Source organism: Phascolarctos cinereus, unplaced genomic scaffold (genome assembly GCF_003287225.1).
Source record: "Phascolarctos cinereus isolate Bilbo 61053 unplaced genomic scaffold, phaCin_HiC Scaffold_2;HRSCAF=192, whole genome shotgun sequence".
NCBI classification, from domain to species: Eukaryota; Metazoa; Chordata; class Mammalia; order Diprotodontia; family Phascolarctidae; genus Phascolarctos; species Phascolarctos cinereus.
In genome coordinates this window covers 412335765-412360366 of record NW_027555625.1, presented here as the reverse complement: position 1 = coordinate 412360366, position 24602 = coordinate 412335765, and the positions used below count along the sequence as shown (strand labels likewise).

General features: G+C 40.7%; 1 protein-coding gene and 1 pseudogene across 3 annotated transcripts in view; both read right to left on the bottom strand.

The window, feature by feature from the left end:
* Positions 1-2093: 2093 nt before the first annotated feature.
* LOC110196082 (large ribosomal subunit protein eL32 pseudogene) lies at positions 2094-4377 on the bottom strand (annotated as a pseudogene).
* A 6996-nt stretch (positions 4378-11373) lies between these two features.
* JAKMIP2 (janus kinase and microtubule interacting protein 2) overlaps positions 11374-24602 on the bottom strand; it is a 230287-nt gene continuing 217058 nt past the window's right edge. For all 3 annotated transcript variants that reach the window (XM_020969156.2, XM_020969157.2, XM_020969158.2), the window contains one exon: positions 11374-13743. Coding sequence is in view for 1 of the 3 variants with exons in the window: in XM_020969157.2 (XP_020824816.1) it covers positions 13723-13743 (21 nt within the window). In the remaining 2 variants the exon portion in view is untranslated. The remainder of the gene's footprint in view (positions 13744-24602) is intronic.

Here is a 24602-nt window from a genome sequence, read left to right as displayed (position 1 = left end):
TTTCCTGTCCTACTGCCTATATGGTTAAATTTCTATACCTAACTGAGTATGTTATTCCCTCCTTGAGCCAAATCCAATGAGAGTAAAGTTCAAACTTGCTCGTCTCCCTCCCTTCTTTCCCTCTACTGTAATAGGTCTTTGTGCCTCTTCATGTGATATAATTTACCTTTTTCTGCTTCCTCCTTTCCTCTGCTCCCATTACAGTTCCTTTTCACCACTTCATTACATCAAAGTCGACTCAAACTAGCCCCCTCTATCTATATCCTTTCTAAATCTCATAATAAAGATACAATTCTCAAGAGTTATAAGTATCATCTTCCCATGTAGGGATGTAAACAGTTTACCCTTATTGAATAACATGTTTTTTCCCCTTTCCTGTTTATCTTTTTATGCTTCTCTTGAGTCTGTATTTGAAGATCAAATTTTCCATTGAGCTCTGGTCTTTTCATCAGGAAAGTCTGGAAGTCCCCTCTTTCATTGAATGTCCATCTCCTCCCCTGAAAGATTATGCTCAGTTTTGCTGGGTAGTTGATCTTGTCTGTAATCCAAACTCCTTTGCCTTACGGAATATCATATTCCAAATCCTCTGATCTTTTCATGTAAAAGCTGCAAAGTCCTGAGTAATCCTGACTGTTGTTCTACAATATTTAAATTGTTTCTTTCTGGCTACTTGCAGTATTTTCTCCTTGACCTGATGATTCTGGAATTTGGCTACAATATTCCTTGGCATTTTCAATTTGGGATCTCTTTGAGGAGGTGATTAGTGGATTCTTTCAATGACTATTTTACCCTCTGGTTCTAGGGCCTCAAGGCAGTTTTCCTTGATGATCTCCTGAAAGATGCTGTCCAGGCTCTTTTTTTTTCTTTCATCCTGGCTTTCAGGTAGATCAATAATTCTCAAGTTATCTCTCCTGGATCTGTTTTCCAATGAGGAATTTTATATTTTCTTTTATTTTTCATTTTTCTGTTTTTCCAGTGAGGAATTTTACATTTTCTTCTATTTTTCATTCTTTTGATTTTGTTTTACTGATTCTCATAAAGTCTCATAGAGTCATTAGCTTCCAATTGCCCAATTCTAATTTTTAATGAATTGTTTTCTTCAGTTAGCTTTTGCACCTCCTTTTCCATTTGGCCAATTCTACTTTTTAAGGACCTGTTTTCTAGTTAATTTTTGTGATTCCTTTTCCAAGCTATTGACTGTCTCTAACATACCTCTCATTTCTTTTCCCATTTTTTCTTCTACTTCTCTTATTTGAGTTTTAAAATCCTTCTTGAGCTCTTCCAAGAGGGCCTTTTATGCTTGAGACCAGTTCATATTCCCCTCTGAGGTTTCAGATGTGGGTATATTGATAATGTTATCCTCTCCTGAATTTATGTTTTGATCTTCCCTGTCACCAAGATACTTTTCTATGGTCATCGGTTTTCTATGTTGCTTATTGCTCATGTTATTTGCCTTTTTTCTGGCTTTTAAAGTTGATCTCTGCTTTTGGGGCACAGTGGACATTGTCCCAAGCTTCTTGTGCTGGGGGTTAGGGACCTGGTTACTGGCTCACTGAGTTAGGGCTAACCACTGGCTTGCTGGGATGCCTCCCTTCCTGTACTGGTCCCCTTCAGCCACAGCCAGAGGGACCTTTCCCTTTAAGCCTCCTAGCCTCTTTTAGCCACTAGGTAAAAGACTGCTGTATTTAGTCTTTCTGTTAACTCTACTATTTCAGGATGTTTCCTGGGGCAATATTCTCTGGGTTTTTCAAGGTCAATAAGGAAGGGAGAGAGGGACTTACTGCTTACTCTGCCATCTTGGCTCCCGGCACAACATAGTTTCTAATATTTCCTTTATTTTCCATTAATTTGTTGTAAGTTTCATTTTTTTATCATGAAAATTTGGATTTCCTCTTTTGAAATCAGATTAGTTAATGGTTCATTTTTACTAGTTTATTTTTAAATTATTTTAAAATTAAAAATATTTAAATCATTTAAAAAAGCTACTAGTCTTATTAATCACATACATATTACATTCAATTTTGTTACTCTCTTCTTTGATTTTTTAGTGGTTTGAGGGTTTATTTAACACAAATAAAAACCTGCAAAGCTTTTTACTCATTTTCTTCACTCCTCAGTCTAGCATTTGGATTAGTGATCTTGACAGCTAGCTGAGCTGCTATCTCAACAATGACTTTCTGCTTATTAGAGGAAACATTGTGAGCAGTCTCAGTACAGTAAGATTTGTTGCACACCAGGAGGACTTCTAGCTCTTTGACATTGTGTACCAAAAACTTCCTGAATCCACTTGATAACATGCTTTGTCTTTTTATTGCTTCCATAACCAATACTGAGCATCAGCATCTGGCGCTTGAATTGTCTTCACACTCTGTTGTCAGTGCCTCTTGGTTTATGCCAGTTTCTCTTGATTTTGACATATCTACCTGACTGGTGTCAGATGAACTTTTTGGTCTTCTTCTTGATGATTTTAGGGCTTCACGAAGGATCTGAGAGCAGTTATGGCCATAGTGAAGAAATAGTGGCCCTTCCACAGAAGTGTGGAGAGAAAGAGACCTTTGATTTTTTCCTAGACTTTCTATTTTGGTATTTAGTTGTGGTTGTTGTTATTATTTTGATTTATTGCTTTTCTAGAGGTTTTTTTTAAGCTGCATGGCCAATTCATTGATTGAGGAAAATATTTTCCTTTAACATATATATGTGTGTGTGTGTGTGTGTGTGTGTGTGATGTATTTTCCTTTAAGGACTATTCCTTATATCCTGATGAAAACAGGACCTTGAACCCAAAAGATGGAGAAATAGCAGCACCTCCCAGACATCTTAGCCCTATGCTCATCTTTTCCCTTGTATCCATTTTCCTGGGAAGCAACTGTTGTGGGGAAAGGGCTCAACATTCCTGCCACAAATAACCGATCAACTTTCACCAACAGGTAATCTTAAGAATCCTAGAAGCAGCACCATCTCCCTTCCTCACTTCCCAGGCCATTAACTTTACTTCCAGACCAGCCCTGGTAGCCATAGTCTAAGGAAAAAAGCTTTTGTGAACAGCAGAACGGGCAATTTCCTCTGCAGTTGTAGCAGTCCTTACTTCCTTAGCAGCTTCAGCTACTAAAAAATGGGTATAGGAAACTTTTCACCATCAAATTCCTTGTCAAATGGCTTGATATCAGAAACTGACAATAGAAATTATGTTAAAGGTGATGAAGTGTCATTTAATCCATTCCTGTACCCTAAGGACCAAGGAGCCTTTCTTCCTGACTTGCTGCTGAAATCTCCAAATCTCCTATATGTATTGTATCTTTCACTAGAATGCGAACTTCTCAAAAGCAGGGACTGTTTTGCCTTTCCATTTGTATCCCTAACACTTGACACAGTACTTTAGACATATGAATTGTGTAATATATGATTTTTATTCATGTTGCTTACTGTATGTCTCCTTATTTTATGCCTCATTTAGCATTAATACTCAGAGGATATTTCAATGAAAATTATCTTTATGGTAGTGCCTGTCAAGGATTCTTACAAGATCTTAACATATTCCCTGGGCATTTATTAGCTGAAAAGAGCTTTATTTTATTTGCTTTACTAGGTCAAATAGTATAAATACAATGGAGTCTTGCATCCTCTACCTTTTAGCCAATTGTGTGCCTGAAGATCTGATCTACCTTAGGGAACCATCTATGAAAGTCTGCCTAATCCTTGTTTATATTATAGTTAGGTCATTCTCATCAGTCTTTTATAGAGATGAGAAAGTTGGCTTCACAGTACAGAATTACTGGTGCCCTCTTGAACACAATTTTTGGTAATATGACTTTCCTAATCATTTATTTATATTCCCTTTGTGATCTTGAAAAATGACCCCTTAAATTTTTGAAAGCTATGGTGCCTCCAGCCCATATTTCTTGTGGGGTTATTGGGTCCAGCCACTCTTCCTGACTCCATTTTCATATATGTCATTTCCACTTACTCATATAGCACATTCAATACTGAAATATTTGATTTCAGATGTAGTGATGCCTTTGCCATCAATGATGAAATCAGATTATCAGAGAAAAACTGGCATCTGTTCCTTTTTCTATCAATGTTGAACAATCCTTTTCATGTCATCTCTAAGTGCTCTTGGGATACCTTCACCTCAGTTGGATCTCATGCCAGGCTTTCTGCAGACTCATCTCATTTTCCCTTCCGTTACTTTATGCTCTTTTGTGATGTGCTCATTAACTTCCATCGTCCTCTTCCATACATGTTCTCCAGATGAGTTTGTGCTTTGTAGTGTTGCCCTTTACCGATGGGTCTCTGCTTGGCGTGGAACTTATGTTCGCTGACTAGCACGTTTTCTGGGTTCTTTGGACCTCTTTTTCTATGGTGACGATTTAACATTGTTTCTTCTAATTTGGTATTGAAATTGATCTTTCAGACTAGTTGGTGACCTGAGTGCAGATAGATAGAAACGACTCCCACATTAATACCCAGTCATCTCCTACATATTAAGATAAAATAACTTTCATTTCCCACGTGGTTGGGTGCTTACCATGCCGAGAATTTTCTGACACTTCTTGAAGAAAGTACTTAAGATATTTAGATATGAGTCTTCTAAGCAGTTTACATATATTTGGTCTCGTTTATTTCTTAATCCCAAACTATTGTTTCAGTTTCTTTTTTCCCCTCTTTCCTTGTACATTGACTTAGTTTGGAGGCTCTTACAAAGTTCTTTATACAATTTCCTACTGTTTTATCCTGTCAAATCAAGTTAGCAAGCATTTGTTGTCCATCTCTGTGTCAGGTTCTGTGACAAGTGTTGGCACCTTAAGTGCAATTATCTTCTTTATTTGTTTTCACCATGGGTACTACAAGGTAAGACGACTCCGTGTCCCATGAAATGATGCTTCTTACCTCTTTAAGGAACAACAGAAAGCCAACTCCTTTATATTCTTCTCCAAAGAGAGCTTGTTAGACATTGAGCTACAACTTCCTTACCCCCTCCGGTTTAGTTTATAGTGAGAACATCAGTGTTGATGTGGTTCATTTCTTAGAATCATAGCTATGAATTCAATAAGTGGAGACCTCACATTTAAAGTATTAACACTTTGTTTTGTTCAGCCGTTTCAGTCCCTTCGAACTCTCCATGACCCCATTTGGGGTTTTCTTGGTAAAGAGCCTGGAATTGTTTGCCATTTCCTTCTCTAGCTCATTTTTTCAGATGAAGAAACTGAGGCAAACAGGGTTAAGTGACTTGGCCAGGGACACACAACGAATAAGTGTATGAAGCCAGACTTGATCTCAAGAAGATGACTCTTCCTAACTACAGGCCGGGCACTCTATCCACTGCAGCACCTAGCTGCCCCGTAGTAATACTAAAGTTAATGTTAATAGATAGTATAAAACCTAAGTGACTCTTAACACCTTTTGTCCTTTTTTCTGTTGGTTTGCCACCATCATCTTAGGTCCACTCGAGGGCATCTCACAGAACCAATGTGTATTTTTGTTCTTGTCATGTATTGTTATAAACAAATAATTCATCATCTAGTGGCCAACCTATGAGTAGTAAGCATCTTCACACTTAGACTGCCTACTTTCAAAAAACCACCCTAGCCTTCACTGGAATTGTACTTGAAATCTTTCCAGCTAGGATATGTATGTAAATAGTTTATGTAAACTCACAAATATGTTCCATATTTCAAACGAAATGAGGAAGAAGCCTCCAGTGGTTTTCTTTGCTGGGTTTTCCTGGCCTCACAGAGGAGCTGCAAAGGGAAGATTCTGCCCCACTAACATGTCTACACAACACAGCATCACTAGTGCCTATGGAGTGGTAAGAGAGAGTTTGTGACTCTAACAACAAAGCAGTCGGAGAGCACACATTTCCTCTCCTACTTATGAGATGTGATAGAAGCTGCTGTTTTTGTACTTGATATGTTCATGCCATGCTTGGAGTTCTTTGGCAAAATGATTCATAAGACGTTATTACGGCTCCCCCTCACCCCACGTTTAGCACAGCCCTACTATTTGTAATGCTATCCTTTGAGTACCTTGTCTTATACTGTTTCTTCTTTTGTCGTTTCTTGCAAGGAAGTCAGCTTCCCAAAGAGACTGTAAGGTCTTTAAAGGCATGACTGCCCTTTCTGTTTTTAACATCCTCCATGGTGGTGCTCAGTAAAGATTGTAAGATTTTTAGTTCTTTATTTCCAGGGTGGCACAAGGGTGTGTGTGGGGGGAGAAAACTCTCAAGTCCAGTGGCCCTAAGAAGAGGAGCAGGAATTAAGGGGGGAGTTCAGGAAGGTGAATGGAAAGGAGCACCTCAGAAATATTAAGGAGTCTGGCCACAGACAAAACCCAGAAATTTGATCTCTGACAGCTCTGATCAGGCATCTGCCTGACACAGTCAGCCTTGAACAGATTAGAATCTAATTACAGACAAGCAAGAAATGTAAGCTGAGGTTTTAAAAAAAAATGCAGCAGTTTTATTTTGATACAAACTAAAACACCAGAGTTCATTGAGTCCTATAGCAAATACACAAATTAAAAAATAACCATTCATAAAACTTTACAATAAGGAGGTTTCTTCTACATGTTAATGCACACAGTACATATACTTTTTCCAGTGTACTTTAAAGGGCCATTCTGCTGATGAGGGCAATTTACATTTCTCTTCCATTAGGAGACATAGGATGGGACCACGTAGGCATGCTCATGAAAAGGATAAGAAAGAACCCAATTGATTCCTTCAGCCTCCCCTCGAGGCAGTTGATTAGATGGAAGCTCTGAGAGGTCAAACCAGCTGGCTACTTCAATGCAATAGGCACCTGTGAAACCATGGTTTCAAAGAAATGGAAATATGCCAGAAATCTCCTGGTATGTATGGGATGTAGAAACATGCCTGAGCCCCCCCTTCATTTTGATGATTTGAAAGTCTGTGGGAGAAGACACTGGCATGCTGAACTGTGTCAGTGCATCTGGTTTTCTTTCTGAAAACCGCGACCTTCCTCTTTACCTTTCTCAAGCATACAATACACTGGCAAGGTCCTCTGGTTGGTGGATATGGTTAGTTAGGGAGATAATTAGCTGGATACTGTCTCTGTGACCCTCTGGGAATACCAGCTGGATAACAGAAGAAGAGAATGGGGAGGAAGACAGGATACCTACCTCAGGAAGAAAAGGTTAGATGCAAAAATCAAACTATGGGTTATCTGGCAGCATCAGAAGAACTGTTTCCCTAAGACCTCGATTCCAGGACTGAAGTACACCTTTGTAGGTGCTACCACCATCCTATTATTATATATGGATGAGCTATATACAGAATGGGTATAAAAAGGGAACATACTCTGTTCTGGCTAATGGTAGAAAGTTAATAGTTAGGACCAATGAGTTAGAGGCACAGTTTGTACAATGTCACAGCTGGGTATTTACTATTGTCAGGGGCTAGGGGTCAGTCTCCAGAGGATGGTAGTTATTTTTTGCATTGCCAGCATAGATTCCACCTCTCCCCCAATATATTGAATAAAGATGACCACATGCAAATGCATGCTCAGAGCTGTATACGTTTTGTGGTGCACATCAGGATGCTCTAAGTTTCTGTGACAGGCTAAGTCTTAGACAAAATTATTTTTGTCACCCTTTCCATATTCTCTCGTTAAAGGTACCAGCAAATATAATCATTAAGCTATAGCTCAGATGGCCACAGAAAATGCATTTAAGGAGGGCATCCAAAATGAAAGATATCATAGGAGTGCAATTATATCAGGCAGGTGATCAAAATAAAATCTTTCTCCTGCCAAGGTCCCACTATCCTGTCTTACCCTCAGAAGCTAAGGCTACCAATGAAGAGCATAGTCTTATTAATTTTTACAAGGATCCAGCCAGGAGGAATCAACTAATATCAGACTAAATCAAGATGGTATTTATGTTGTTCTCTGCCCAGAAAGGTAACCCCAAATCTGCAAAGTATATTCTTATTTCCACAGACCTTTGATCTCACAGTATGTATATACAAATCTCCACCATCTCTCCCTACCCCAGAGATACAAAGCATATGACTCCTCACCCTCTCATCTTATGCAACTCTGGACCGCATTTTTATACATCTTCCAAAAAAGATCTATCCAATGTGCTGGAGACCTTTTTCTATTTCTTTTTCTATCTTAGGGATACCTGTAAGTACAGATGAGAATGTGAGCTACCAGAAGTCACATTTAGAATAGTCTAGAAGTCAATCTAGAATAGTGCATGGTAGACTTTCAATGAAAAATTGTTGAATGACCAAAAGATAGGTCACTGTGGATCATACAAAACCCACCTGAGATGAATTTCCCTTCCTCCTGTACCCCAGTGCTTCTCTTTTGTAGTAGGAATGATATGTGATTAATTTTTTTAAAAGCAGAATGTGTAGGAAGCTAAATATTTGAAAAAAAAAGGAACAAATCACATACATTTCCATCCATTTTGGGGGTAAAAACTACAAATGATAAATCAAATAATTTAAAGAGAAATATGAGAATGCTAAGTATGTTCTTTGTGGTTTCCATGAACATACTCATGTTCAATATGGAAGAAAGAGAAACATTGGGAACATACACAGAGAATTTATAGAACAGAGAAAGAGCTGACAACTTGAAAGAGACAAGGGCACAAATTTTCTGGAGATTTTTCCAAACTAGTTGAAAAGAAAAGTTGAAAAAAATACTGTATCAGCAAATTCACTGGCAATTCACTAAACAGTTACTTCTGTACTTTCCCCATGGATAGAGAACTAAACATAAACACAGGCCGTACCGATACCCATGTGCCAGGCTTATATGCTTTTTCATTTGATCTCTGACACATGAAACTGGGAGAACTATGCTTCTAATACCATTTGGGTGAGAAGGCATCGATGAAGGTGGCATTTCAAATCAAACAAAACAAAATGAGCCTCTCTAAAAAAAAAAAACAAAAAACCAAACCCACAATGCTGCCAATGGCTTTATTCATGTGGCCCTAGTTAAAGGAGACTTGCAAATTCTTTCTGCAAGCTCTAAAAATAGCTCTGAATAGAATGATCTGGGTCTCATTTTCAAATGGTTTTTGTAGGCAATTGATATAATTTGAGCAATGCTTTTCAGTAGTGAAGTAAAGTGCAATTACTCTTAAAGGTTTTCCTCTTCCCCGGCTTTAAAACACACTGATTTGGGGGCTCCATTTATGAGCACATGCAATGCTTCCTTTAACCAAATTACCCCAGCGCTTTTTTTCTTTTTTCTTTTTTTCTTTTTTTTTTAAGTAAGGATGATTTGCTTACTAAGATAAGAGAATGAATGCTGAAGAGTGATGAGAGTGAGGGCTGTGAACTCAGGGGCACACACTTCAGGAGAATAAGAGATAAAGAAATAGAGATGACTGCACCAGCACTGGAGTTAGGGGATCTGAATTCAAATCCGGCCTCAGACACTTACTAGCTGTGTGATCCTGGGCAAGTCACTTATCCCCAGTAGCCTCACAAAAAAATCCCAGAACTACCCCCCCCAAAAAAAAATACTGCAACAACGACAAGAAATAGAGATGAGCTGCAGAGAACAGGGATGGATTAGATGATACAAGAATGGATTCAGGCTACATGATAAGAGGAGTGGTGTTTTGGTATGGTGTATAGAGAGTTGGGATAGAGAGTTGGGCCCCAGATTCAGAAAGATCTGGATTCAAATCCTGCCTCTGATACACATTTGCTGTATGACCTTGGGTAAGTCATTTAAAGTGCCACCACTCCAAGCAACTCTCTTAGACCATGAAGTTACAGAAAAGTTACTGAGCTGTATCACCCAGGGTTCTCTACACTAATGAAATTACACGTCAGAACCTAAAAAAAAGAATGACACCTAGCCAACTTAATGTAACTGATACTATCTTTCCACATTGTGGCCGAAACACATACTGTTCAAAGACTCAGTTGGCCATAGGGCGCTTCAGTGTTGCTATGAGTGGCGAGGGCAGAGAGAGAGATGCTTTGTGAGGTATGGAAACAGGCTGGAGTTAAATAAACTTGACCAAATCTTTGGGTCATATATAGCATTGTAAATTTAATTTCTAACCTTCCAAGCAAAGTTCTGTAAAAAGGATATGCTTTCTAGACTGCTGCTCTGAGAAATTCCATAGCTATGTTAGGGAAAGGGTCCCTTCTGAAAGCCTCCAAGTAATCCCTAGAAGGCTTGTATGGTAATTTTCAATAGGCAGGTTTGATTCTACAATATCCATAGAGAGAAATCCTGTGTGAGTGTGTGGGGGGAGGCTCTAAGAAATTTGAGACATACTATTATGATTTCTACCCAGGAATAAGATGGGTTCATGTAGGAGGAGTGAGGGAAAATACATGGGTGACCTGAGTGTCAGCCAGATATTCTAATATTCCAATGGATCCATGATCTCGTCAATATGGGTATTTCTATCATGAATGTTGATGGTGACTCATCCATAGATGTCCATTTTGTGCAATTCTTGTCCATGACCTCCCATAAATTCAGTGGATTGAGAGTCCAATCAACATAGCTTATTCTTTAAGAAAGCCATGACTTTGTCCACATGAGCATTCTCTCTAGGACTGAAGATTGGAACCCATGCATGACAATTATCCTTAGTGCACTGCTCCTCTATGTGCACTGCTCCTCTATGTCTTTCCACAAATCCTCTACAAGATACCTCCAATGCATTGGAGGATTTCTTCTGATTCATTTAACATTTCATAGATGCCATTGCAAGATTCAGGCTTCCCATCTACTATATACATATAAGTGATCAAAATCACGTTACTCATAGTGTAAAGTTAGGGCAACAGTAGAAGGCAAAATACTGATTTTGTTTTTTCTCCTTTCTCCATAGTCTATCTCTACTGGGGAGGTCAAAGCTTTGACTCACTCCTTGGTAAAGGTTTATATTGGTAGATGTAGGAAGAATCATAAGATTTTCAGTTGAGTGGGACTTCACATATCAATTTTCCCCAACCCTTATCTTATAAATAAGGAAATTGAAGCTCTACAGAGAAGTAGAGTGACTTATCCAAGGCCACACAGGTAATGAGTAGTAGTGCTGGGATTTGAATCCAGTTGCCTTGACTTCAAGTCCAGTACTTGTTGCACTGTCCTAACCTGGGTGGAACTTAAATTTGCATTGGATTCTTTAATAGCCTACATGGATTTTTGAAAGGGGAAAGGCTAAAGTATAGAGGAGAATTAGGATAATATCCTGCTGTATTCAAACACAGATGGAATGAGGCACTGCTAGGGCACAGGGTCTATTCAATATAGAGTGGGCTTCTCCAATCCCCTCACCCCCAACCCTACATCAGCATCACTGCAATGGTCTTTCAAGCAGCCTAGAGAAGCTATGTCAACCTTTGCTATGGAAACCATTACTTTGAGGAGGAGGGAATTCAGGAGAAGGGCAGGGTTGAGTTTTTCTTCTCTTTGTATCCAGTAGCACACATTACTTGACTTTTTAGGTCTGGTTCCCATCTTTCACCAGGCAAGGCTTTTTTGTTTGTTGTCTGTTTGTTTTACTTTGTCTTATACAAGTTTTTTCCCTTACTTTATGAAATATACACACATAGTGAAAGAAAACTGGGAATGAAGAAACTTGTCGTTACAGTGACAAGCTTTTCTATCGTGTCCAAGAACATGCATGGCATATATGTGATGGGTTGATAAGGATTCTGACATTGGGTCTCCCATAATTTATTGCTAGTGACACCCCTAGTCAGTCTCATGGAAATACTTCAGTACTACAGTACTTTGGCTGACATTCAGCTGATACTCTGATTCTAAAAAAGGCGCCTCCCTTTCAATCCCAAATCAAATGATATTGCATTTAGAACAATTATATAGCACTTGGTACTTTAAAAAAAAGCACCTTTTTTTTGTCCCAGGACTGCAAAGGACTTGATGAACAAGCACAATTATTATCCCCATTTTGCACATGGGGAAACTGAGGCACAGAGAGGTTAAATGATGGGCCAAGGGAGCCTGAGGAGGTGATTGAGCTGAGAAAACAATAATAAACAAAAAACTCCGGATTCTCAGGAAGATTCTGAGCTCTTACCACACACATAGCTATATGCCCTTTCTGTCTTTTCTACCTCTGCACTGACCTGAATTAAAGCTGAGGAGCTAGACACTTGTCTCATGCAGCACTAAGAGAAAAGAGCATTTTGCAGAGAATTCTTTAGAGATCTTGGCCCAAATATACACCATCTCTACATATGATGATTTTTAACCCCTTAAATAAAAACTGGGTGATTTGAAAAGTTGAGGTTGTTTTGTTATATACAGTAAATGAACTATAAAATTAGCCTCTCAAAAGCATTCACGTGATTTTTAAAAAGTACCAAGACCCAGAGGGCAGAACTATATGACCTGGAAGAACATATCAATCATCCGTTTGTCTCCAGGATATTCAGCGGCTTAAAATGTCTTTGAGAATGCATTTTCCATACATTCTCCAAGATGGCACCACCTTGATGGTGGCATACCTTGGTGAAGTGTCATCACTCCAAACAGCAACAGGACAACATCTCATAGCCGCCCCAGTGATGCTTTTAGAGGGGTTTGAGTTACCTTTTCAAACACCTTTGTTTCATCCTTGTGGTAAACTTCACCTGTGCATAGAATCCCTTCATCCCAAAGGTTTTGTTTCTTTGTTTTTACTGAAATCATTGAAATTTCTTCTTAGCAAACTAACTTAAACAAGTATCCTAACTGCCATAGTTTGGGCTTCAGATACACTGAGATGATTTCTGACCTTGAAGCTCCCATGCTTACATAGTTATATTCCAAGTATGAATTTTTTTAAACTATGCTGGAGGAGTAAGGATTCAGGGTCTGATCTTCTTTGATCTTTAAAATCATTGGGCCGGATGTTTAGTCTGCTCTTCCAGGAGGAGCAATGAGGCAAGCGTTGTCAAGAACCCCGACGCTGCGGCAAATGTCCCTCATTGATGATGTTGGGGGTCATAAGCTTGGTGATAAGTTTGGCCGCTGTTGCCATAATCCACTTTCCAGCTGTCTCCTACATGGAGTACAGGATCTGTCTCTTGATGTAGAAGGGAGAAAAAAGATTGAGTTTCTCCTTATGTTCACATTGCAGCTGTCACTGTTCCTGAGTTTAAAATAATAACCAAAAAATATTGGGGGGGGGGTAAGGAAAGGAAAAAAGAAAAGAGAATCCCTATAGGAAGAAACCAGACTTTTCAAATTTAATATTTTATTGTAAATAGCTCCTCACAGTTTGTAGGGTATTCATCGTGCTTGTGACCTCACCTCCACCCTCCCTCCCTTTTTTAAAACGATGGGTTTTTTTTAAACTATTAGAACTGGTTTTTCATGGGGGCTTGTTGTTACATTAAAACGACCTCCCTGCACAGCAGGGGAACATTGTTCCATTGTAACTTTGCTTCCATGCCCAAGACACCTCTTCGCTTGACCTGCTGAAAGTGGTTCTTTGATTTTTCTCTTTCAACAATGTATGTTCATAGTTCTTTCCTTCCAGTTTGACAGCTACAGTTGTCATTAAATGCAGCATATATTGTAGATTTTGGACAGGGTCCTGTAGGAACTGTCAAGTAAGAAATCTTGAATAATGGCTTTAAACTACATGGGTGTAGTCTTGGCTACTGGGTAGTTCTTGTCTGTTTGCTTAATACCCCATCGGTGTAAACAATTTGTTTTTCATCTTCACATGTTTGGAAGCATTAGTGTGTCTAAGGTCTCATCCATGGTGTCTGTTACTCTGTAAAACAGAAAGGGAGAAAAAACCCACTGAAACGTTATCAGCCGAAAGCCCCTCTGAATGATTGATTGGTTTTGTTCCTTATCCAAAGAGAGACTTTACCACTTTGATTTCCTTGAGGCATAATCTCTAATGCCCAGGTGAAGGTTTAAAATTTTCAGTACAGAATAGGATTGTAGATCCAGAGCGGGAAGGGACCTCAAAGACAGAAATCTAGCTCAAGGGTGCTTATACTGTGGTCCATGAAATTGTTTTTTAGAATGTTTTGATAGATTCATTTAAATTTAGTTTGTTTCTTTTACAATGCTATGCATTTAAAAATATTATTCTGAGAAGGGGTTCACAGGTTTCTTCAGACTGCCCAAACAGTTCAAGAAAGAGAAAAAGGTTAAGAAGCCCTGCTCTAGTTTAACCCCCTTATTTACTGGAAGGCTCTGTAGTCACTGGTATGAATGCTCTCTCCACCCGTGCAGACTGTGACTTTTCTACAGCTTAGTCCACAGTCTGCTAGCATGGTAGAGGAACAAAAAGTCATTAGTATGTAGCCAACCTGGTGATGAGCCTTTTTAAATTGGGATCAGAGATTTAGAACTGGAAGGGATGTTAGAGGCATCCAGTCCAACACTCCTGTTACATAGATGAGGAAACTGAGGCACAGAAAGATTAGGGTCCCACAACTAGAAAATATCTGAGGCAGCATTTGCACTCAGGTCTTCCTGACTCCAAGACCAGAACTCTATGCACTTCATAACACAAATGTAAGTCCATCAGTGTACCTGTCCCTGAAGCCGGCCTTTTTAGCTTGGCAGGAATTGCCAGAGCTTGTGATATATTCTCTCACGGACAATACAGTGTCCCCTCTACGTCACAAGGAAGCTTCAGAGCAGGTCTTTCAGTGAAGGTTATCTCTCAAAGCAGCCACAAATACTGTATTTTCAGGTATTCACTTGATAATCTTACCTCTGTCCTTGAACAGTTCTTTCACTTTTCTCCCTCTTTTCACCCCAGACAATGGTCACCCTTCCCCATCGGACTGCCCCCATAAGGAAGCTAGATGGCACAAGGATGGAACGCTGGGCCTGGGGTCGGGAAGACTTGAAGTCAGATGTGACATTGGATACTGAACTAGCTTTGTGACCCTGGGCAAGTCACTTAATCTCTTTTTCTCTTATTTCCCTCAACTATAAAATGGGGATAAAGGCAGCTAGATGGTACAGTGGATAGAGTGCCCAGGCCTGGGAGTCAGGAAACTTATCTTCTCAAGTTCAAATCTGCCCTCAGACACTTGCTAGTTGTGTGACCTTGGGCAAGTCACTTAACCCTGTTTGACTCAGTTTCCTTACCTGTAAAATGAATTGGAGAAAGAAATGGCAAACCCCTCCAGTATCTTTGCCAAGAAAACCCCTGAAGGGGTCATGAAGAGCTGGTCTTGATTGAAAATGGTTAGACAACAATAACAACAAAAATGGGGATAATAATAACATCCACCTATAAAAGCACTTAGCAAAGGGTCTAGTATACACCTGGCACTTCATAAATGTTCCCTTGTTCTCTCTCTCCCTCACCTCCACCTTTTAAACAAGCCTGATGTGAAGGGTAGTTCCTGCCCAAGCAGCCCTTTGGCCTTTACGCTCCACCTGGCTCTGCAGACATTCTTAGCTGCACAGTACTTAGGAGTGACCACATGTGGGCTAGCTGTGGGAATTCTTGCCTCTGTCCCTTTTCAGGATTGGATCTGGGTTTGTGGGACCAAGAAGGTCAAGAAAAATTCTTCCCTTCTGAGGAAGCCCAGAAAGGATGTCAAGGGAGGATACCTTTTCACAGGATTCTGAGAACCTGGTCTCCTCTGCTGCAGAAGAATGGGGCCGAATAGACATTATAAGAAAGATCTCTATGAAAAGATGATATGCAGGCATAAACAACCAGCATTCTTCTTCCTGTAATCTGTAAATTCCACTGATCCTTTTGAATAAATGAGTTCACATTTTGATGACATTTTAAAGGCTACAGACATGCTTTTTGCCGCAATGACCTTATGAGGTAGGCAGTATTAATATTAGTATCCCCATTTTATAGATGAGGAAAATGTGGCTCAGAGAGATTCAGTGATTTCCCCAAGGTCACATAGATAGTAAATGGCAGAACCAGGGTTTGAAGTACCATTGAATATGTACAAGTTCAAAGTTTTCTCCACTGCACCATCTTCTTCAGAGGCAGTATGGTATAATGGAAAGGGCGCTTGATGGTAATTTGAAAGATATGATTTTAAAATAGTTTAAATACTATTATCATATAATATATAAATTATATAGAATATATTATTTTCTATGTTATATAAATAATATGTAAGCTATCTAAAATATAAATAATATATTATAAATTACATTAAATACTAAAATAGCTTAAAAACTACTTCTCCTATTTGTTACTTCTGTGACCTAGGGAAAGTTTGTTTCTCTGAGGCTCAGTTTCCTTATCTGTAAAATGAAGGGCTGGACTAGATGACCTCTAAGAACCCCTTTAAGCTCTAGGTCTATGATGGAGAGTGAACATACATTTTACCCTTTTTTTTGCCAATCTTCAAGGAATCATACACACATTTCCCCTACTACAATCTCCCTCTATGCTCCATACATTACCTTATGGTGATATGGAGGCCTGACACAGTAGAAAGAGAACTGACTGTGGGGTCAAAGGAGCCGGATTCCAGTCCCACTTTTTATATCATTTGTGTGGCCTTGGGAAAATCACTCAACCTCCCTGGGCCCAAGTTTCCTTATCTATAAAAAGCAGGGTTTGGACTACATGGTCTCTGAGGAAGCTATGTGGCACCATAGATGGAATGTTGTACCTGGAGTTGGGAAGACCTGAATTCAAATTCAGCCTCAGACACTTATTAGCTGCATGACCCTGGGCAAGTCAGTTTCCTCAATTGTAAATGGGAATAAGAATTGCACCTGCCTCCCAGAGTTGTTATGAGATAATATTTCTAAGGTGATTTTCAAGCCCTAAAGAGCTATATAAATACTAGCTATTATTATTTACTTGCTGAGAAATTCACTATTGTACTCCTTCAAACAGCACATTATTTTTGGTTTTGGACAGCTCTAATAATGAGCCAGAATCTATTTTCCTTCAATAGCCACTCAATATAGCTCTGCTTTGTAACTTTGCTCTCTGGTGCCAAACAGATCATGTTTAATACCTCTGCAAGTCTTAAAGTATGATACAGTTGTTATTATTATTGTTATTATCATTATCATTATTATTATTTTGAAGTTTCTTCCAGGTCCAGATCTGTGTTCTTATGGCCCTGAATCCTCAAAGGCTCTTCCTGTGAAGTGCAAACTCCAGAAAATCCCACCAAGATGGAAAAAAGTTTAAAGTAGATTCAGTCATGGGATGTTTGTCTGTCATCTGAGGACCAGGGCTAATTTGGGAGATGCTCACTTTCAAAAGATGGGCACCTGCCTGATGTGATTCTTGGCCATGGCACTCATGAAGGCTATCTCCAAAGGCATGGAAGAGTTGCAATTTATATCCATGGAGGAAGTAAGTACACTAATGAAATCACAACTATTTGATACATTGAAAATACAGTTTAAATATTTCCAAGATTCATGATTGTATAGGTGGGGATCTTCCCTGTCATAGAAGTCTAGACTTAAAGCTAGTGGAAGATGTTGGGGTCATCTTATGCCCTTTCTGTGCCTTCTGGAATGCCTGCTCCATAGGCAAAACCCAAAACCAAAATCCAACCCTAAACCTGGCTTTCATCTTAAATCATTTCCTTTCCCATTCCTTCCGTCTTCTGGTTCTCCTTGAGACTCGACTCCCCCCGATGACACAGCTGCCCCAGAACCTTTTCCATACTGGCTTCGTTTTCACTCATTTCCCCCAATTCACTAGTCAAGGTGGAGGAATATTCTGTGCTCCCAACGGGCACTTCCACTTCTCTTCCTACTGCCATTACTCAGTACCCTTTTCTCCTCCTTTGCAGTTCATGTAAAGCTACATCTACCCACTCAAACAAAATCTTAGTAACCAGTGTCCACAGACATCTAAGACATTCTCCTTCCTACCTGAATAAGTTAAGTGCCTGGCTCACAGTCTTTCTCTTCTCTCTAACTCCTGCCCTCATACTAGGGGACTTCAACATACATATTGATACTCCCTCAAACACCTTAACCTCTCAGTTCCTAAATTTTCTCATTTCCCGAGACCTATTCCTGAACCCCACCTCAGCCACACAGAAAGATGGTCGTGTTCTTGATTTTGCCATCACCCATAAATGTACAACCTCCATGTTCATGAACTTTGAAATTCCAGTATCTGATTATATAGTCTATTGAATTTCCTTCTCTGCCTATTCTTTGTTCACACTGTTTGTTACCTCTAATCCCTTGAACCCTCAGATCTTTCCTAGGCTATTTCCCCTTCACTAGCCTTACTTTCCTCCTTTCCCCATTATAACTCATTGGTGAGCCAGTTCAACTCTACACTATCCTCTTTTTTTGTTCCCTTGCCAATATCATATCATCAGTTGTGCCCTGGATCTCTCAGCCTTGGATCACTCCCATCATCTGCTGCCTTTGTTCCTACACGTGTGCTGCTGAATGAAGGTGGAGAAGGTGTTCTGACTGGGTCCACTTCAAATTTCTGTTACATTACCCCAACTGCGTCCTCATTGCTGCTGGGTAATCCTTCTATAACTCCCTAATTAATTCATAATTCCACAGCAGCTCTTCCAAACCTTTTTGTCCCTCTTCAAACCTCCCATGGGTCCCTTTCTCCCTACCATCTCAGTTGAGAACACTGCCTCTTGTTTGATTGAGAAAATTAAGGCTGTTTGCCAAGAGTTACCTCTTCCCTTTTTCTCCTTATCCCACGTCACCCAGATGCCTTCTCCCACTACATCCTCCTTCACCCATCTCACATTATGTGGTCCTCTTCACCAAGGCCAATCTATCTACATGCACAAATGATCCTCTTCCATACCATATCTTCCAGAAGATTGCCCTTTCTATCATCCTCATTTTCTCACTTATCTTTAACCTCTCCCCAACCACTAGCTGCCTCTCTGTTCCTACAAACATGTCCACATCTCCCTATCCTCAAAAAACCTTTACTTAATCCTGCTATTATCCCATATCTTTCAGGCCTTTTGTAGCTAAACTCCTTTATACGGGTTTAACGTATAACTAACACAACCAAAGCTGTCATCCTGATGCTTCAGGATCCTAGAATTCACAATGGAGCACCTGAATCAAGGCCTCAAGGAGGATCTATATCCCACATGTTCCTTCACATACTCTCTCTGTCTCTCTGTCTCTGTCTCTGACAAGGTGTGTATGGGGCGGGGACAGGTGAGGACATGTCTTTATGCTCCTGAGTCATCTTGAAACTGCCTTGAACTGCCTTCAGTTGTAAGTTTTGGATCAGCACCTTGTAACCCTATTAGCTCCCAATTGTATGTCCCTGAGACGTGTACAAATTGAGTGAATGCAAATACCAATTGTTTCTGTTCTGACCAGAAACTCTGAAGGTCTTCCCCACCTTGACCGATTCTTTTGTGAAGACAAACTAGGCCATCTTTTACCTCAATTCTTACCTAGCCTTTAACTAGTGCATGGGTGTTGCCTCAGACAAACTGTGACTTGGGGAAGACTTTAGTTTAAAAAGGCCAAGGTCTCCCACTGCATCCTGGACCGTCACCAGTCATCCTAACCTATGTCTTGCCACTGGATTCAGATGACTCTGGAGGAGAGAGCGAGGCTGGTGACTGCACAGCTCTGCCTCACTTAAATCCAATTCACTTGCAAGTCAAGATGTCACCCTCCTGATGTCTTTGGTCCTCTTTGAGAAGGAAGGATGAACAGCAACAGCTAAACTCCTTAAGAAGTCTCCCTACAATAGGTACTCCCACTTCATCTCTTTTCACTCTCTTAACTTTCTACATAGTCTGGCTTCAGGTCTTACCATTTAACCAAAACTACTCTTCCAAAGTTATCAATGATCCCTTAATAGACAAATCTAATGTCCTTCTCTCAATCTTTATCCTTCTTGACTTCTCTGTAGCCTTTGACACTGTCAATCCCCCTCTTCTCCTTGACACTCTGTCCTCTCCAGGTTTTCAGGACACTATTCCTTCCTAGTTCTCCTCCTACTTATCTTACCACTCCTTCTTCATCTCCATTGCTGGATCTTTATCCAGGTCATGCTTTCTTAACTCTAGGTGTCCTACAGGGCTCTGTCCTGGGACCACTTCTCTTCTCCCTCTGTACTATTTCACTTGGTAATCTCATCAGCTCTCTTGGATTCAATGATCATCTGTATGCTGATTATTCTCAAATTTATTTATCCAGCCCTAACCTCTTTCCTAACCTCCCGAGTCATATTTGCTTACTATACATCTTGAACTGGATGTTCTGTGGACGACTTAAATTCACTAAGTCCAGAACTGAACTGATTACCTTTCCCTCAACCCCCTCCCCACTTCCAAACTTCCCTATCACTGGCACTGCCATCCTTCCCGTCTCCCAGAATTGCAGCTTAGGTGTCATCCTTGACTCATTACTATCACCCCCTTCCACATCCAATCTGTTGCTAAGGTCTCTTGATTTCATCTTTGCAGCATCCCTCAACCGTGCCCCTTTCTTCCCTCTGACACTGCCACCAATCTTAGCACAGATCCTTATCTCCTCATACCTGGACTGTTGCACAGCCTCTTGGGTGGTCTGCCTGCCACAAATTTCTCTCCACTCCAGTATCCCTACTCAGCCCCCAAAGTGATTTTTCTAGTCTGACCACATCTCTGTCTGTCTCTCTCCGCCTGTCTCTGATTCTGTTTCTCTCTTACACACACACACACACACACACACACACACACACACACACACACACATATATACAACACACCACTCAATAAATTCTAGCAGCTCCCGATCACTTCCAGGATGAAATATAAAATCCTATGCTTGGTATTTAAAGTAATTCATGCCCTAGCCCCTCCTACCTTTCCATTCTTCTTATGCCTTATCACCCTCCATATACTTTTCAATCCAGTGACACTGGCCTTCTGGCTGTTCCTTGAATAACACATTTCCTCTTCTGACTTCTGACATTTTTGCTTGTTGTCATCCACAGCTGGAATGGTCTCTCTCATTGCTACTTACTACCTTCCCTGGCTTTGTAATCCTGCCTTCTACAGGAAGCCTTTTTCTATCCCCTCTAATTCTAGTGCCTCCCCTGTGTTGATGATTTCTTATTCATCTTGGCATAGTTATTTGATTATTGTCTCTCCTTTCAGACTGTGAGTCCTTGAGTGCAGGGCTAGTCTTTTGCCTTTCTTTTTATCCTCCGTGCTTAGCACAGTGCCTAGAATACAGCAGGCATGCAATAAATGTTGACTGACAATCCTCACTTTGCTCTTGAGAGAACTGAAGTCTAGAGATATTAAATGACTTGCCCAAGGCCAAACACGCAGCAACAGAAGCAGGATTTAAATGGACCTTCTGGGTCCTCTGACTCCAAATCTTGCTGCCTTATGTCGGTGACGCAGATCACAGCTGCCACACACCTTAGGAATCAAGCTTCATGAGTTTCTTGGTATAAAAAGTTTTGAAAAACCTGTTTTTTGGTTTTTTTAACCAGTTTTTCTACTACAGGCTTCATATGCTCTAGAGATGATCCCTCCTGTCTGGTATCCCCACTTTATCCCTTTTCTGGAGCTCTCCAAATCTCTAGTCTCTTTGGCTGGAATTTCTACTCCCTTCCCCTCCTTACAGTCTTGTTGATTGGGAGCTTTTTGGCTCGATCACGCTGGGAGACCAATCTGATGTGCCCGAGGGAAACCAGGCTTATAAAACACCTGACCCTCTTTTGCATCAAGCAGATGTGTGGGACAACTCAGGTGCCCAACACTGAAGGACTAAAGGAGTGACCAAGAATCTGGCATCCCCCTGGGTGCAGGAGCAGGGGGGCATGTTTTGTTGGTTCTTTCCTCTTCCTGCTGGGTTTAAAGTTCACCCCATCCAAGGCCCAAAGTTCCTCTGGATGTATCCTGCCTCATCCCAAGAATCGGTCATACCTTGCCTTTCTGGGGGAGTGATGCTGGCTGTGTCCTTTGCCCCTCTTCCCTTCCTCCTATCATGTCTTCTACCCCTGGTGGGGGTGTGGGAGAGGGTAGGACAAGGCAGTAGAGGTGGGAGATCCCAGGCTTGTTTTGGAAAAACTAAGTCAATAGCTGTTCTCTGAATAGGATCATTGGCTGACATAAAATGGAGGGGTACAGCCACTGTCAGCTGGCAAACAGTTTTGGCAACTTCATTGAATGCTAGGTCTACCAACAATTTCTATCCCCCAGCTCCAATTAGGTTTTTTTTTAGGCAATTAGGGTTAAGTGACTGGCCCAGTGTTCAATAGCTAGTAAATGTCTGAAGTAGATTTGAACTCAGGTCCTTCTAACTTCAGGCCAGGTGTTCTATTCATTGTGCCACCTAGCTGTGTCACCTATACCTCTGAGAAAGTCTTTTTTCACTTCAGAGATCAAGCACTTCAGAGTCATGGAACGAGGATGACTGTCTAGCCACAGCAGAATTTTGCTCTGAGACTGAAAGAATCTCAGAGTAGGAAGGGACCTCAGAGGTCATCAACTCCAACCCACAATGGAACAATGATAATAACATTAGCTCACATTTATATGCTATGTGCATTATAATTATCATCTTATTTAATCCTCACAGCAACCCTGGGAGGTAACAGAGTATTATTATCACCTCCATTTCACAGATGAGGAAACTGAGTGACCAGCCCATTTGAACGTAGGTCTTCTAGACCCCAGGCTCAGCTTTCTGTCTACTGTGCCACTTTACTGCCAAGAATTCCCACTACAACATTCCCAGTAAGTAGTCATTCGGCCTTTTCTTTATGAATGACTTTGCTATATCAAAGGGTTACCCTTTTAACCAGGACAATGGTTGAGTCCTAGCACCAAAGTCTGAAGATGATTTGGAGGGGGGAAAATCAGAATCATTTTACCTGGAAACATTTATTTTATGTTTTGGAAGCTAAAAAACAAACAAACAATAACAACAACTCACCACCCAAAATCAAAGCCATCAGTTCCCTTCCTTTGCTGCCTCCCCCCGATACTTTTAATATACAATTCATAAAATGCTAACATTTATTTGGATGTGAAATTAAATACAGTCCCAGACTAGCTCAGGAATATAGGATTATTTAGAGTTCAGGGTGTGCTAGTGGATATAGAGCGCTGGCCTCACAGTCAGGAAAATGTGGCTTCAGCTCCCAACTCTGGCACAAACTGACTGTGTGACCCCAGACACATCATCGACCTCTCAGGGCCCTGGGCTAACTCTCTAACGTTGTAGTTTCAGAACTGATTTCAATCTGCATTGGTAGAGGAAGTTTCTTCATCCAAAGTTCCCTTCACCAGTGGAATCTTAGGCCTGGATTCCCACCCTCCCCCCAGTTAAAACCATAGAATCTCACACTGTGAGCCTGTATCAGATGTCATCTTTCTGCTTTATGTTGTACTTCTTTCCCATCTGGGGTTTTGATTTAAAATGACAGCTCAGGAAAAAACTTAAGTTCAGCTGTTTTGATAATAACCTAATTACGCCGCCCAGGGCTTAGATCAGTTGAATGATTTTTTTTGTCACCCATTTGGTACCAATTGCTTAGCCTGATTTTCTCCTTTTCCAAGCCTCAAGAATGAGTTATACTTCTCAATTCAATTTAATATAACAAGCATTTCTTAAGCTCCTAGTATAGGGGTGGTGAACCTGTGGCCTCGAGGCCACGTGTGGCCTTCAGTCAAAGAGCTGTACTTGAGGACCTAGAGGGCCAGTGGTAGCCTCGAGGCCACAGGCTCCCCACCCCTGTAATATGTGCTAGGGCCTAGAAATACAACAGCAAAAACTGACAATAGTTCCTGCCCTCAGGAAGCTTCCATTTTCTGTTTGGAAGGTCAGAAACTTACGTATCCACTATTCAAGTCCTCCTTTGATGGCTCAATGGAATGTGGAAGAAGCCTCGGGTCCTCCCGTGCTATGTGAGCAATGCTTTTGATATATCTCACCAAATTGGAAAGGCTTGTTGTTGAATCATTTCTGTCATGTCCAACTCTTTATGACTTCATCTGAGGCTTTCTTGGCAAAGGCACTGGAACAGTTTGCCATTTCCTTCTCCAGCTCATTTTTACAGATGAGGAAACTGAGGCAAACCAAGGAAAGTGATTTGTCCAAGGTCACATAGCTAGCAAGTGTCTGAAGCTGGATTTGAACTCAGGTCCTCCTGATTCCAGGGCCATCTCTCTATCCACCATGCCATTTAGCTGTCCAAAGGCTGTGGATACAAATGTCTAGATGGCCTGTACTCGCTATGGAGGTGCCTGGTAGCTAAGGTACAGAGGTTCCTCAAGGGGTGCATTTTTTTTTCAGTGACACATGAAGACTGTTTACCAAGGTATAGAGGGATTCCTGACTTTGATCCCAAGGAGTACTCACACTGATAAAATCACAGATCCTTGTTCTATTAGAATGAGGTCAGGTGCACAGGTGGTGGGAGGTAAAGATATTTTAAACTAGAGCAACAGTGAGTTGCATGAGTTTCAATGGCAGTGTTACAGAACTCAATTTATCATAGATTCATAGATTGAGAGCCATGAGAGAGCTAAGAAAAGCTTTTATACGACCTCAGAAAACAGAGGATTTTGATTGCAGCACAAGCCCCCCCTACGCCCCGCCCCCACCTCATTTCAGCATGCTGGAGACTACGTGCTGCTATTATTATATATAGGCCACTTCTGTGTGATAGACCAAAGTGGGTTTGAAAAA